Source organism: Cydia strobilella, chromosome 1, assembly GCF_947568885.1.
Source record: "Cydia strobilella chromosome 1, ilCydStro3.1, whole genome shotgun sequence".
NCBI lineage: Eukaryota > Metazoa > Arthropoda > Insecta > Lepidoptera > Tortricidae > Cydia > Cydia strobilella.
This window is the reverse complement of record NC_086041.1, coordinates 18,884,171-18,898,934: the sequence shown is the minus strand read 5'-3', so window position 1 is coordinate 18,898,934 and position 14,764 is coordinate 18,884,171. Positions and strand designations below refer to the sequence as shown.

The window sequence follows — 14,764 nt, the reverse complement described above, 5'->3', positions numbered from 1 at the left end:
GAAACGTTCGCTCCCGATGCAAACTTTATTAATACAAACTTTAAAAAAAAGGTGAAATTAGTTTTTGTCTAGGTATTTTAATATAATGCCCTTTTACCAAGTTTCAAAGAAAACTTGTACCACATATGAACTTACATCTCCTTTTTAACCCCCTTAGGGGTTGAAATTTTTAAGAACGTTGAAATAACTTTTTTTGTAATCTTATACAATGCCTTTCTAAGAAGTTTCAAAGCATTTGTAATGGGCTCATACTTTCAACCCATTGTTAACCCTTTAAGGGGATGAACATTTAAAAACGCTTAAATTTTATTTTCTTGAATTCTAATTAATAACACCTATGCCTTTGTACAAAGATTGAAGTCCCACACTCAAAAACAGGTATGATCTCTATACAGTCCATACAAACTTTCAACCCCTTATTTACCACCTTGAAGGATGAATTTTCAAAAGTACAGAAATTAGTTATTTCTCTTTTAATTAAATATCTTTCCACGAAGTTTCAAAAAGTACCTAGCTTAAAATAAAATTCCCCTACAAACTTTCAACCCCTTTTTAACCCCCTTAGTTGAATTTTCAAAAACGTCGAAATTATACTTTTTTTGTAATCGGTTATTATGTCTTTCTTCAATTCAAACTTTCAACCCCGTTTTAACCCTGTTAGGGGATGAATTTTTGAAAACGCTGAAATTACTTTTCCTGTATTCTGATGATGATGATGATGATGTCCTCCCAGACGTATCCGTCGACAGCGACATCCCGACAAGCGTTTTATTTGTATATTATTAATATTATTATTTCCAAAAGGCATTTTATTAACTATTACGCGCGTGGGCGCGAGCGTGACTAACAAATCCAAATTTGTTTTTGAAAGTCCTACAGCACGAAGCACAGTAGAGCTGCCCAGATGAGTTGTAGGTGTAGTTGTAGGAGGGCTTGGGCCGAGTTTTTCGGAGCTGTCGTTTGGCGTTAAGATCTTCAAGCCGGGTGCGTTCAAAGTTATCAAGACCCGTATTGACAGCAGCTCGCCAGTCCGATCTCCGAGTTGCAAGCTCCTCCCACGACTCGCATGATATGCCGGTGGCCGACAGGTGGCGTTTTACCACATCCTTGTAGCGCAGGTACTGCCCGCCAGCCTTGCGTTTACCAGAGGCTAGCTCAGAGTAAAACACTGCTTTAGGCAGTCTCGATGGTGTCATACGCACAAGGTGCCCACACCAACGCAATTGGCCTTTCATGAGCAGATACTCCATACCTGGTATGCCTGTTCGACGTAAAACCTCCGAGTTTGGAACACGATCCTGCCACCTCACCCGTAATATTGCCCGGAGACATCGTAGATGAAATGTGTCTAGACGTTTAATGTCCCCTTTGTACAGACACCATATCTCCGAGGCATAGAGCAGCAGAGGCAGGATAATTGCTCCATAAACGGCGAGTTTTGTGTGCAGGCTAAGATCGTGTGATTTCCAAACTCGTTGGTTCAATCCACCAAAGGCCGCAGCAGCTTTGGCAACCCTAGAGGAAACTTCGGACTCTAGACGATTGTCACTCCGCAAAAGACTCCCTAGGTATCTGAATGTACCCACTTCGTCAAGTGCATTTCCCCTTAAATAAGCAGATGCATCGCTCGCAGATTTCCCTTTAGCAGGTTGTTTGACAATCTGGGTTTTCGATGCACTGATTACTAGGCCAAACTTGCGACAAGATTCATCCAAATTGTCCAAATAGCTCTGTAGGGCCTCCATGCTATCAGCCATAAGACAGACGTCGTCAGCGTATAGGATTTCTGTAACCGAGGCACACTGTATTCTAATAATATGTCCATATACAAAGTTTCAAGTCCCGCACTTGAAAAAAAAATTTAGATTCTCGTACAAACTTTCAACCCCCTTTTCACCACCTTAGGGATGAATTTTCAAAAACGCTGAAATTAGTTTTCTTGTATTTTATTAATTTATCTTTTAACGAAGTTTCAAATTGCTAGCTTAAAATAAAACTTGAACCCCATACAAACTTTCAACCCTCATTTCATCCCCTTAGGGGATGAATTTTGAAAAACCCCTTCTTAGTGGATACTAACGTTATAAAAACTACCTATTGTGAAAAATTCAGCTCTCTAGGTCCAACGGTTTGGGCTGGGCGTTGATTTAAGTGAGTCAGTCAGTCAGGACTTTTACGTTTATATATATATAGACTAGCTGTTGCCCGCGACTTCGTACGCGTGGATTTGTATGTTGGTGGTTATATATTTTAAATGAGCATAGAACATTATGCAGCAAAGATATCAGTAGGGGCGGTTAATCATTTGTTAATAATTATACAGCGCATGAAATTTGTCTTTCACAAAGTACGAAGTTTCAAGCCCCTAACTGAAAAAATTGTTCTCGATATAAGCTTAGATTTTCAAGTCCACTATTTAAAAAAAACGTTCGCTCCCGATGCAAACTTTATTAATACAAACTTTTCAAACACGGTGCTATCAGTTTTCGTCTATTTTAATATAATGCCCTTTTACCAAGTTTCATGTTCCTAGCTAAAACGAAATCTTGTACTACATATAAACTTACATCCCCTTTTTAACACCCTTGGGGGTAGAATTATTAAAAACGTTGAAATAACTTCTTTGTTATATTATACAATGCCTTTCTAAGAAGTTTCAATAAGCATTTGTAATGGATTCAAACTTTCAACCCCTTTTTAACCCTTTTAGGGGATGAATATTTAAAAAAGCTTAAATTAATTTTCTTGTATTCTAATAATATGCCTTTATACAAAGACTGAAGTCCTGTACTCAAAATTGGTTTGATCTCCATACAAACTTTCAACCTCTTTCGAACTCTGAAATAAGTTTTCTTCCCTTTTAATTAAATACCTTTCTACGAAGCTACCTAGCTTAAAATAAAATTAGGACCCCTACAAATTTTCTACCCCTTTTTAACCACTTTACGGGATGATTTTTTAAAAATGCTGAAATACTTTTTTGTATTCTTATAATATGCCTTTATACAAAGATTCAAGTCCCGCATTCAAAGAAATGTTTGATCTCCATACAAACTTTCAGCCCCCTTTTCATCACCTTGGGGGATGAATTTTCAAAAACGCTAAAATCAGTTTTCTATTTTTTTAATGATACCTCTTTACGAAGTTTCTAATTCCTAGCTTAAAAAAAAAATTGCACCCTATACAAACTTTCAAACTCTTTTCAACCCCTTTAAGAGGTGATTTTTTTAAATAGCTGAAATTATTTTTCTTCTATGCTAATAATATACCTTTATACAAAGATTCCAGTCCCGCACTCAATAAAATGTTTGATCTCCATACAAACTTTCAACCCCCTTTTCACCACCTTAGGGGATGAATTTTCAAAAACGCTGAAATTAGTTTTCTTGTATTTTAATAATATATCTTTTAACGAAGTTTCAAATTGCTAGCTTAAAATAAAACTTGAACCCCATACAAACTTTGGACCCTCATTTCATCCCCTAGAGGATGAATTTTGAAAAACCCCTTCTTAGTGGATACTAACGTTATAAAAACTAGCTATTGTGAAAAATTCAGCTCTCTAGGTCCAACGGTTTGGGCTGGGCGTTGATTTAAGTGAGTCAGTCAGTCAGGACTTTTACGTTTATATATAGGTATATAGATAAAGCCTGACCAGGAGTATATGATCACCAGAGTTCGGACCAATTATCGCAAAAATGAATGATATGGAACAGGTTTAAACTGCAGTTTTGAGTATAATCTGGAAATTTTATTCAAAAATACTGTACATAATACGAGTTTAATAAATGTTGTCCTATTTTGAGAAATGATTTTTGATGGTTTTGCGATGGTTTGTCCGATCACTGATGATAACACGCCATGTTGCGGAATTTCACTGGAACTAATTTACAACACACTTGCTCAAAACGACGTTTTTATTCCACCGATTTTTTGGCTCATAATCCTAGACACGCGTGCTGTTTCAGTATATTATAACACTCGTGCTTTTTCATTATGTTATCCGACTGACTTAAGAAGGTATCTGATTGCTAATAATATGTATGATAACTAAGCCTTCTTAAATTGGTCGAGTACCTAGATTTTACCACGCGGACTTGCGGCCCCTTGCCTGCCGCGGCCCGGCCGGCCCGTCATCGGCCGGGGCGAGGGCCGGCTTGCAGTATGACAGATTACTAACTGTTTTAACTAAATTTGATTAATATGAAAGTTTCTTTTTTTTCCTCGCAAGTGTGTTGAAAAACGTCGTATGAAACGCGTGTGCATTGGTCATTACACACATCGGCTTTCTTATTGCGCGCTCGCTTACAACTCGCGCGCACAATATCGCCTCGTGTGTAATGACCAACTTAGCATACTTGTATCACAATGTACTATTTTCATACTATGCTGAACTGTTACCCTATACATGAGGATAACAGCATAGATTAGTATATGTTATTACTGTAATAACAGCGTCCTCTTGACAATGATTATATATTACTGGTCAGGCTTTAGTAGTGTTTCTACTTGAAATAACACAAAATCATTAGCATCCTTTAGGCCAAGCAATAAGAAGGTATAGAGGGAAATGCTAATAGGAACATAATTTTTGACTCCGTAACTTTGTTTGGACTAGTTAGGAGGTGAACATATCAAAAGTCCCCCGCCGTAACCCTGGTGCTAAGGGGGGTTTGAAGGTCCCATTTTTCGGTTTTTCACTTCTTGGAAAATTTGCGTCTTATCGACATGACTCCTTAAACAAACCGAAAGCTGATTAAATTTGCTACAAGTTTAAAATCAGATTTTTCGATATCTTAAATAGTTTCGAGATGTTCTCTATTGAAAGTTTGTTTGGGGCTATCTTGATATCTACATCAATAAAGCTACAATAAAAAATCAATAAGGCCATGTTTGGTATCGTTTTCATATAAATCGGGAGCGCCAAATTCATTTATGGTATCACATTGCCACCGTTCCGAAGTAAAAACAAAAAAAATAAAAAAACATTTTTAACTCCTCTTCACGCTTAAACCGTTGAACCGATTTCGTTGAAATTTGGTATACAGATGGTTCACTGGTGGACTTCACTGATGTAGATAATCAAGACAAAAATGAAATGAGAGCTCTAAATAAACCTTCAAGAGCGGATATCTCAAAAACTATACAAGATATCGAAAAACTTGACCATAGAGTAACTTATACTAGAGCGGTACTGTCATAGTAAATTTTGTAACCACAGTAAATTCACTGCCATCTATCGACACACTTTAAAACTAAAAATGAAAATTTATAAAAATACGATAATAGTACATTATGATACAAGTGTGCTAAGTTGGTCATTACACACGAGGCGATATTGTGCGCGCGAGCTGTAAGCGAGCGCGCAATAAGAAAGCCGATGTGTGTAATGACCAATGCACACGCGTTTCATACGACGTTTTTCAACACACTTGCGAGAAAAAAAAAAGGAAACTCATATTAATCAAATTTTAATAATTAAAACAGCATTGCGTGTTGCATCTGTCATACTGCCGGCCGCCCCTCACCCCGGCCGCGGGCGGCGAGCCGAGCGGGCCGGCCGGGCCGCGCACCGCGCAAGGCGGTCGGGCGCGCCGGTGCCCGCCAGTTCGACCAATTAAAGAAGGTTCCCTTTCCATGCATATTATTAGCAATCAGTTACCTTCTTAACTCAGTCGGATAATATAATGAAAAAGCACGAGTGTTATAATACACTGAAAGAGCACGCGTGTTTGCACGTGTGCCTGCATAAAAAGGGAAATAAAGATAATTTGGACAACTACAGGCCCATCAGTATATCATCTTGTATGTACAAACTGTTTATGACAATATTAAGACGAAGAATAGAAAGAACCTTAGAAGAACAACAGCCGGTGGAACAAGCTGGATTTAGATCTTCATTTAGCACAATCGATCACCTCCACAGCTTGAACCAAATTATAGAAAAATGTATAGAATACAATCACAAAATTTACATAGCATTTATTGACTTTTCTAAGGCCTTTGATTCGCTTGAGCACACTTTTCTCTTCAAGACCCTAGAAGCTCAAAATGTAGACCAAAAATATATAAATATATTAAAATACATATACCAAACCAGCAAAGCCTTAATCAAAACTGACATACAAGGAGAATCCTTCGCACTACAAAAAGGTGTAAAACAAGGCGATCCAATCTCACCAATACTATTTAATGCTAGTCTTGAGGCAATATTTAGAAACCTACCTTGGGATACAAAAGGCTTAAAAATAAACGGGAAATTCCTAAGCAACCTGAGATTTGCCGACGACGTTATTATTTTTGCTAAAGACCCAGCGTCACTAGAAATGATGCTAACAGAATTTAATTATGTGTGCAAAGAAGCAGGACTAGTGATGAACCAAAACAAATGCAAAGTTATGACTAATGGACAAGAGACGCCAATTAAACTCGGACAAAAAGAGATGCAGTACGTCGAAAATTTTACTTATCTTGGACAACTGGTTTCATTCGACAACAAACAAGACAAAGAGATGGAAAACAGAATAAGTAAAGCCTGGAAAAAATACTGGGCATTAAAATTTATTATGAAAAGCGACCTATCCATAAAAATAAAGCGAGCAACCTTCAATACGGCTATTCTTCCTACACTGACATATGGGTCTCAAACATGGAGCCTGACGAAAGAACAAACGGAAAAGCTTAGAGTATGCCAGAGGGCGATGGAGAGGTCGATGCTAAAAATAACCAGGCAAGATAGAATAAGAAACACAGCTATAAGGGAAAAAACAGGCATAGAAGATGTCATCCACGCAGCCAAAAAAACTAAATGGTCATGGGCAGGTCATGTATGTAGAATGCCAAGTAATAGATGGGCAAAAATAACAACAGAGTGGGTGCTCAGATATAGAAAAAGGAAAAATCATAGACCTAAACTTAGATGGAGAGACGATCTGAAGAGTTATGACAGACACTGGTGGAGATCAGCTCAAGACAGAAAAAAATGGGAACGTTTGGGGGAGGCCTTTGCGCGCAAAGCGCCATGCAATTAATTAATGTATATAATTCATATCTAATTCATTATTTTAATCATAATTAAATTGGAAAAATATTATAAATAATTAAAATTTAAAAGTTATTACTATAGATAGCTGTAAATGTAAATTTACTACTTATAAAAAATTTTTTTTTTATAAATACATAAGTAGATACTATTTGCATGTTATGTTACCTGTACCTGCTATGCAGTTAAAAGTAAAAAAAAAAAAAAAAAAGTATTGTTATGTTAAATTGCATGAAATAAAAGGCTATTATTCTCTTTATTTATCTTTCATCTTAGGCTAGGTTTTTATAATATGGATATAAAAGTAAAATACAAAAACACTTACAAAACATTACAAAAAATATATAAACACATTATAAAAAACCTAACCTAGGGTACCGCCGGCAGCGGGGCAAGGCCCAAGCTGCCGGTGGTCAGGGCCGCAGAGAGAGGAACCGGCGGACTATCCGCGCCGTGTCCAAGATAACCGCCTTCTGCATCTGACCCTTGATCCAACCACCCAGCGAGAGTCTCTCTAGGTGTTGGTCGAGACTCTTCGCATTGAGACCGTTCGCTGACACGACTATAGGAACAATGATCGTCGAGTCAACATTCCACATGGCGGTTATCTCGTGAGCCAAGTCTAGGTACTTGCTGGACTTGTCCTTCTCGGCCTTCACGAGATTCTCATCATGGGGGATGGTGACATTGACGAGCACAGCTCGGCGCTGCGTTAGATCTATCAGCACGATGTTAGGCTTATTGGCTACAATAGTCCTGTCAGTGATGATAGACCGATCCCAATAGAGCGTGGCACGACCATTCTCGAGAACTGGCACAGGTAAATACTTGTAGTACGGTACTTCGCGGTCCACAAGGCCATATAGAAGAGCAAGCTGCTGGTGAATAATCCTGGCTACGAGATTATGTCTGTGCAAGTACTCGCCGTTAGCAAGATGAGAACAACCGGAAATGATATGCCTGAGTGACTCTCCGGGACGGCGGCATGCCCGACAAATGTCGACCGTACCGTCCCTCAGGATATATTTCCGATAGTTGTTCGTCATCATAACTTCGTCCGCAATTGCACAGGCAAAACCCTCGGTTTCTCCGAAGAGGTCCCCGAATCGTAACCAGTTCACCGACGCGAGCAGGTCTACATCGGGTCCCGTGAGGGAAAAAAGGCTATTATTATTATTATTTGTATCTCCTTCGATATCACGGGCCTATAAATCCCGGTCTTTTGATAGGCTTGCGTGGGGATATAGATCCAACACGTAGAGGCCCCTTGGAGAGCTTTAATGTCATGTAGAACGCCTGCTGGAACCCGTTCACAGGCGCAACAATAGACACCCATGAACCGGTCGCAGCAGGCATTGGGACTATTGCAGAAAAAGTGAACAGTATACCGGTCTATGGATTGAAGTTTGGGTGGACAATGAGACTGGGCTATTGTAAAGAACTCCGGACACCTGCCATAACAATGTTAAAACACGTTATCGAGGCAGGTGGTGACTTGCCGCTGACTAGATGGGCCCCTGAAACTGCCGTCGTGAAGACGACCAGGAGCAACACCGGTGTGAGCGGCTCAGGGGTGTCGAGAGGTGTGCGCCGCTTTCTACCCAGTGGCTGTTAGCAGCCACTGTGCCAACTCGCGTCTTATGCATCTTTCACTTCCAGCCCTGGAGCATATAGCTCTTACGACTCCCCTCTGGACGGCCAATGAAGGCAAGCCAGAGCTGAGAGTCCTGCGGGTCCCCTTGGGGTCCACTCCGACCGACGAAGACACGCCGGAGACGGAGACCCTGACCGACTCTCTGGAGCACTCGGGTCCGTGGGGTCGTCACTCCCCAACAGCTCGCCACAAGCTGCCCTGCGGGCTTATTATTATTATTATTATTGACTTGACTTTATTTTATTTATTTTATTTTATTTATTTAAGGTTTACCAACAATTGTTGACATCGATACATTAATAATGTACTAAGCTAAACATGTAAGGAGTGGTGTCACAATTACTTACAGGTAAACACCGCATGCATAACAAATATAAGTAAACAACTATAGTAATACCTAAATTTAAACTTACTTTCTAATTATTTATGTTTCTAATTATTTTTGTTTTAATAAATATTTTCGGACAGATGTTATAAATTTATTTAGTGGGTCACAGTGCATATCCGCCTTGTCACAACAACCATTAGCAATTTTACATAACCTGCATATTGGAGAGTTAGTGCCTGAAACTGTTCTTCTAAGCGGGGCGTAAAGAGGGGTGATAGCGTTACGGGGGAAACGAGATGGAGCACGAAAGTTCAACAACGTCAGCAGTTGCGGACAATCTATTTTGTGGTTCACTAACTTGTACAAAAAAGTTGCATCTAAGAGCGTCCGTCGGTCTTCTAGGGAATCCATCTTGAAATATTGCAGTTTCCTTTGATAGGATATTGATCTTTTAGCCATAACACGTGCCTGAAAAGCTAAGTGACGAGTGAACCTTTTTTGAATACGCTCTAACCGCAATGAGTGAGTAGCATAATGCGGCCGCCAGACAACGCTGCAATATTCCAAAACACTCCTCACCAGACTATTATATAGCAATATTTTGGTTGCGCTGCGCCTAAATGATCTAGTGTTTCTCATGACAAAGCCCAAAGTCTTAGATGCCCTCTTGACAATATTTTCTATGTGGGGGATAAACGTTAATTTACTGTCGAAAAGAACTCCAAGATCGCGAGTGTTCTGAGCTTCGTTTAGTTTGTAACCGTCTATATGGTAGTCTGACTGTGTTACATTTTGTTTTCGAGTGAATTTCATATGGATACATTTTTTGATATTAATGTGCATTAGGTTATGCTTACACCAACTACTCAGTCTTGTAATATCGCTTTGAAGCAAGGTGATATCCTCAGTTGTGTTGATAACGCGTGCGAACTTTAGGTCATCTGCATACATAAAAACCGTAGAGTGGTGGAAGCATTCAGTTACGTCATTAATAAATAAGTTAAAAAGGATAGGACCTAAATGCGAGCCTTGAGGTACGCCAGATGTTATATTACGGTAAGACGATTCGTAGCCATTTACTACTACATAGAAGACCCTTTCAATTATATAAGACTGTAACCATTGTAACATATTGCCTGATACACCGTATGCTGATAATTTGTACATTAGTATTGAGTGAGAGACTTTATCAAAAGCTTTACTGAAGTCAGTATATATCACGTCTGTTTGTTTACCTGAGTCCACAGCACTCGTTAGTAGCTCGGTAAAGGATACTAAGTTTGTACATGTTGATCTAGAACCCACAAATCCGTGTTGATAGTCAGTCAAATAATGTTTAAAGTGTCTTTGTATGTAAGGGTAGACAAGGGATTCTAAGACCTTAGCATAACACGATAAAATCGATATTGGTCTATAGTTTGAAACTATGCTATCGTCGCCTGATTTAGGAATGGGGACAACCTTAGCGATCTTCCAAGCTGTAGGAAGGACACCAGAAGAAAGTGATTTGTTAAAAATTTGCCATAAGGGCTCAACTAACTGCGATGCGCAAGAAACAATAAAGATAGGTGGGATACCATCAGGTCCGGCTCCTTTGCTGCAATCCATACTTTTCAGCTTAACAAGTAGAGCTTCTTTGTCTATAACAACCGATGATAAGCACTGGCTATTGTTGATAAGGGATTGTGGCAACGGTGAATTATATTCTAAGCCGACGTCATTAGAATCAGTGATGTACACCGAGGAAAAGTAGGATGCAAACATGTCGCAGATTTCGGTATTATCTGTGGTGGCAATTGACCCGTGAGACATTGATGCCGGATAAGCACTTGACCCACCTCGTTTAGCTTTTAGATGCGACCAAAACAATTTAGGATTTGCAGTAAGCTCATCTTCCACCTTTGATATATAAGCATTGTACCGCGAGGTAGCCAGACACTCGCATCGCTTGCTAAGCAATTGTAGCTCTAAGGCATCCATAGGATTCTTGTATTTTTTATAGCGAACTCTTATCTTATTTTTCTCGTTTAACGCTCGTTTTAAATTCTTATCAAACCATGGGGGAAAGCGGTTGTTTTTAGGCTTAGCAAAAGGTACATGTCTTTGAATCAGCTGTCTGACTACCTCCGAGAACGCGCTTAGCATATCGTTTACGTCGGTGAGGCCAGAAAATATATCATCCCATAGACAATTACTAAGATCCGCACGTATAAGGTCATATTTGGCTTTATAAAAGTTTGGCCTGGTGTTAACATTATTGTACGACAATCGTGGTGCGCTTGCAAATGTAATAACAACTTCAAGTGAAGGATGGAAAGGGTCTATATTGCTCAGAGGACTTACATTTTGAGAAACATTACATGACGCTACTGTAGACTTAATAAAACTTGTAACAAATTAAATCACTTTGACGCATATTTTCCGAGGTATATTCGAAAAATGGAACCCTCAACCCCGGCACCAGGGTTACGGCCGGGGACCTATGATATTTTCAACCTCCTAACTAGTCCAAACAAAGCTACGAAGTCAAAAATTGTGTTCCAAGCAAGCATTTCCCTCCATAACTTTCAATTTCTCTTTGTGCTTTCAAGAGGCTTCAAGTAAGTTTTATCTATGTACGATTTTTTTTCTTATATTCTATTAATGGCTTTTGAAAAAACCAAGCACCGCAAAATTATAGGATATAGTTTTGGTCGAATTAGCACATCTTCAATAATATTCCTACAATTCTAGGTTCACGACTTATTTTTGCATTTTTGTTATGATTTTGATTATTAATATTACACGCATCTTAAATATTATTCACTCAATATTGCTTAGAATTTTATACTAATTTTTATTGCTTATAACCAGATTGCTAAGTACAATCGCCATCAGATATACATATCGGAACGGCCAATGTGTTCATAAATATCTGAATCTTATACATATTATAAAACGAGTCATATATGTATTTTTGAGCACCTTGGCCACTTCGGTATACATCTGATGGCGACAGTACACGGCTACACGGCGACGGCGTGTCACTGAAGTGTCAGTGAAGAGTTGAAACTATATCTTTCATACAATAGTGTTACCTACGCAAAGACATAACATAATATAGGTAATACTAGTATGTATATGATTTAGGTTCGGTTGCACCAATGTTATCGTATGGGGGTTGATTTAAGGTTTTCTGGTGTTATGCTACTGACACGGATAGCTAAACAGGATATTATATAAGAGGTGGTTCGGCAGACGTTGTAGGCACGGGTCTGGACCGGGACTACACGAGCGGCGAGATGGTGATCCTGCAGTGCAGGAACGGGCTCGAGGTGATCGTGCGCACCAGCGGCACCGAGCCCAAGCTCAAGTACTACACGGAGCTGGTCTGTAAGGCCGACACACTGCAGTGAGTACTTATAGCTAGATGGGATATCTAACGAGAGCTCTTTCAGTACACCGGGACCAACACACATACACAAATAGAATATTGTATTATTATTGTATTGTTGAATCGTGATGTGAAAGTCGCTAAAATTATTGGTAAATAAATTAGGTAGAAATATTTACTTCTTCTTCATTTTATTCAGAACAGGTTTGGAGCGTATAATTGAGAAATGTTATTTATTGAATGACATTGTAAAACTTGCATATAAAGGATCATTTTTCCTTCTGTCTAATAAATCCTAAGTCCCATAAACTATTGTGTTTTCAGGGAACAAAAACAGATGAACGCCAAACTGAAGGTGATGGTGAAGGAGTTCATGGAAGAGCTGCTGCAGCCGCACCGACACGATCTGATTGGAGAAATCGCTTAAAAGTAACCAAACAAGACACGGCCGCGTTATGTACATATATATCAATTTTCTTGTGATACTATTGAACCAAAAACTACTTTATCTTGTTAACCTCCAATAGTCTTACATTTTTGACAATTTTTAAGCATTCCATTAAAATTTCTCATTAAAATCGTAGGTAAGTAGGTAAATTGATATTTTGTGTTTGGTAGTTTTATACCCCGCGATCCGCGATTGATGTGGATCCTCCTTTTTTGCATTAAGTGTGTGAAACAAGCTATTGTCAGTCTATAACGTCCAATCCATTGCTTTTTATTATTGTCCTAAATTTCTTGGTTGCGCATTCGCCGCTTTTCCGCAAATTAATATTGTTTACAGGCTTTATTGTCTGTTATGCTAGTAAATTTATTACAAATTGTACCAAATATAAAGGCTGTCTTGAGTGGATGTATCGTTTCAAAAACTGCCTACTTAATATTGTAACAAACAGCTCAAAACCGCAAAGCCTTCGTTAAACATGCAGATATGTAACTAATTGCTAAATAATTTGTAGCTAGATGGCTTACATTGCGAAACTTGAACAAATTACATATTTATTTCGAAGTGCGCGAAGAAATGAGCTGAGAGAAAGAAATGTGTCGTAAATAACAAACGAATGGCACCAAACCTAAGTTACCCATAACATAATGTATTACGGTGTTAAAATGCTACATAGACTAATTATTACAAAATAATTAGACAGTCTATTTTTAAATGCCTATATTATTATCTAACTAGTGTACTAACATTCCCATATAGTTGTATTACGGAAGGAGACATTGGAGGAAAGTTATTAAACATTAATTTTAATGTGAACGCTTATTATGATTTGTTTTGCACTAGCGACCCGCCCTGGCTTCGCACGGGTGCAATGCTGATGTATTATACATATAAACCTTCCTCTTGAATCACTATCTATTAAAAACAAACCGCATCAAAATCCGTTGCGTAGTTTTCACAATATGATCTAAGCATACATAGGGACAGATATCCATCCAGATAGCAGGAAGCGACTTAGTATAAACTATGTAGTGATTCATACATAAAAATTCAAAGTTAGTTTTATAGTGTTGAAGAAGTACTTACTGAATATATATCAACGAGCAACGACGTGATTCGAAAAATTAGTGAAAAGTTACTGTGATACTTTTAATATGGGTGTTTAAAAACGAAACATATTCTTTAATTTCGTCGATCACACATCAACCCTTGCTTGCATTTGATAACGAATTTAATCAGCGATTATTTAAACATCTATAATATATTTTAGTAGGTTGGTAATATGTAATTACAAAATCTACCAAAGGTAAATAAGTGCCGTGAAACCTTCCAACTATAGTCCAAAGCTCCCAACTATGCTCCAAAATTAACTGTAATTTTTTCGTTCAGGTGTGTCTTTTACTGTGTTTTTTATAGTTCTAAGGCAAGGGATGTTTCTAAACGGCAGTAAAAACTGTAAAACAATAGGAACGTTGGTATTGATACTTAATTTCCTTTTGAATTTATGGACCATAGTTGCAATATTGGACTAGTTGGGAGGTTTTACGGTGCCTAATGTTGCTAAAACTCCATTAAATATTATCGTTTTAACTCCTCGACTTATACTTAAATACTTATTTAATATTTATAACATGTACTTACAAATAAAACTAGTTATTATATAAAATGAAAAGTGTTTCTTTCGTACCACAATTTTATTTAACGATAAGTGTAACAATTCGCGAATAACTAACACAAAATATAATATACCTACATCTCGTCCACTTGGCGTGGAGTCTAAATTATCGGTAGATAACCTGGAAGCAAATCACTGATAAACGTCTGTCAATTCTAAAATGCCATTGATAATGATATAAAAGGGGGAAAGGGGATGATCGATTCTCCATACAAACGTAGTCCTCATTTTGCTCCCTGGATATTGA

General features: G+C 38.3%; 1 protein-coding gene across 2 annotated transcripts in view; it reads left to right on the top strand.

Annotated features, from left to right (window-relative positions):
* The window catches only part of LOC134745992 (phosphopentomutase), a 53,924-nt gene extending 39,440 nt beyond the window's left edge, over positions 1-14,484 (top strand). Inside the window, exons 12-13 of one of the 2 annotated variants that reach the window (XM_063680167.1) lie at positions 12,262-12,415; positions 12,722-14,484. In XM_063680167.1, the coding sequence (XP_063536237.1) occupies positions 12,262-12,415; positions 12,722-12,824 (257 nt within the window). In that variant the 3' untranslated portion in view covers positions 12,825-14,484. The remainder of the gene's footprint in view (positions 1-12,261; positions 12,416-12,721) is intronic. The other variant, XM_063680160.1, reaches the window with a different exon arrangement.
* Positions 14,485-14,764: the final 280 nt, after the last annotated feature.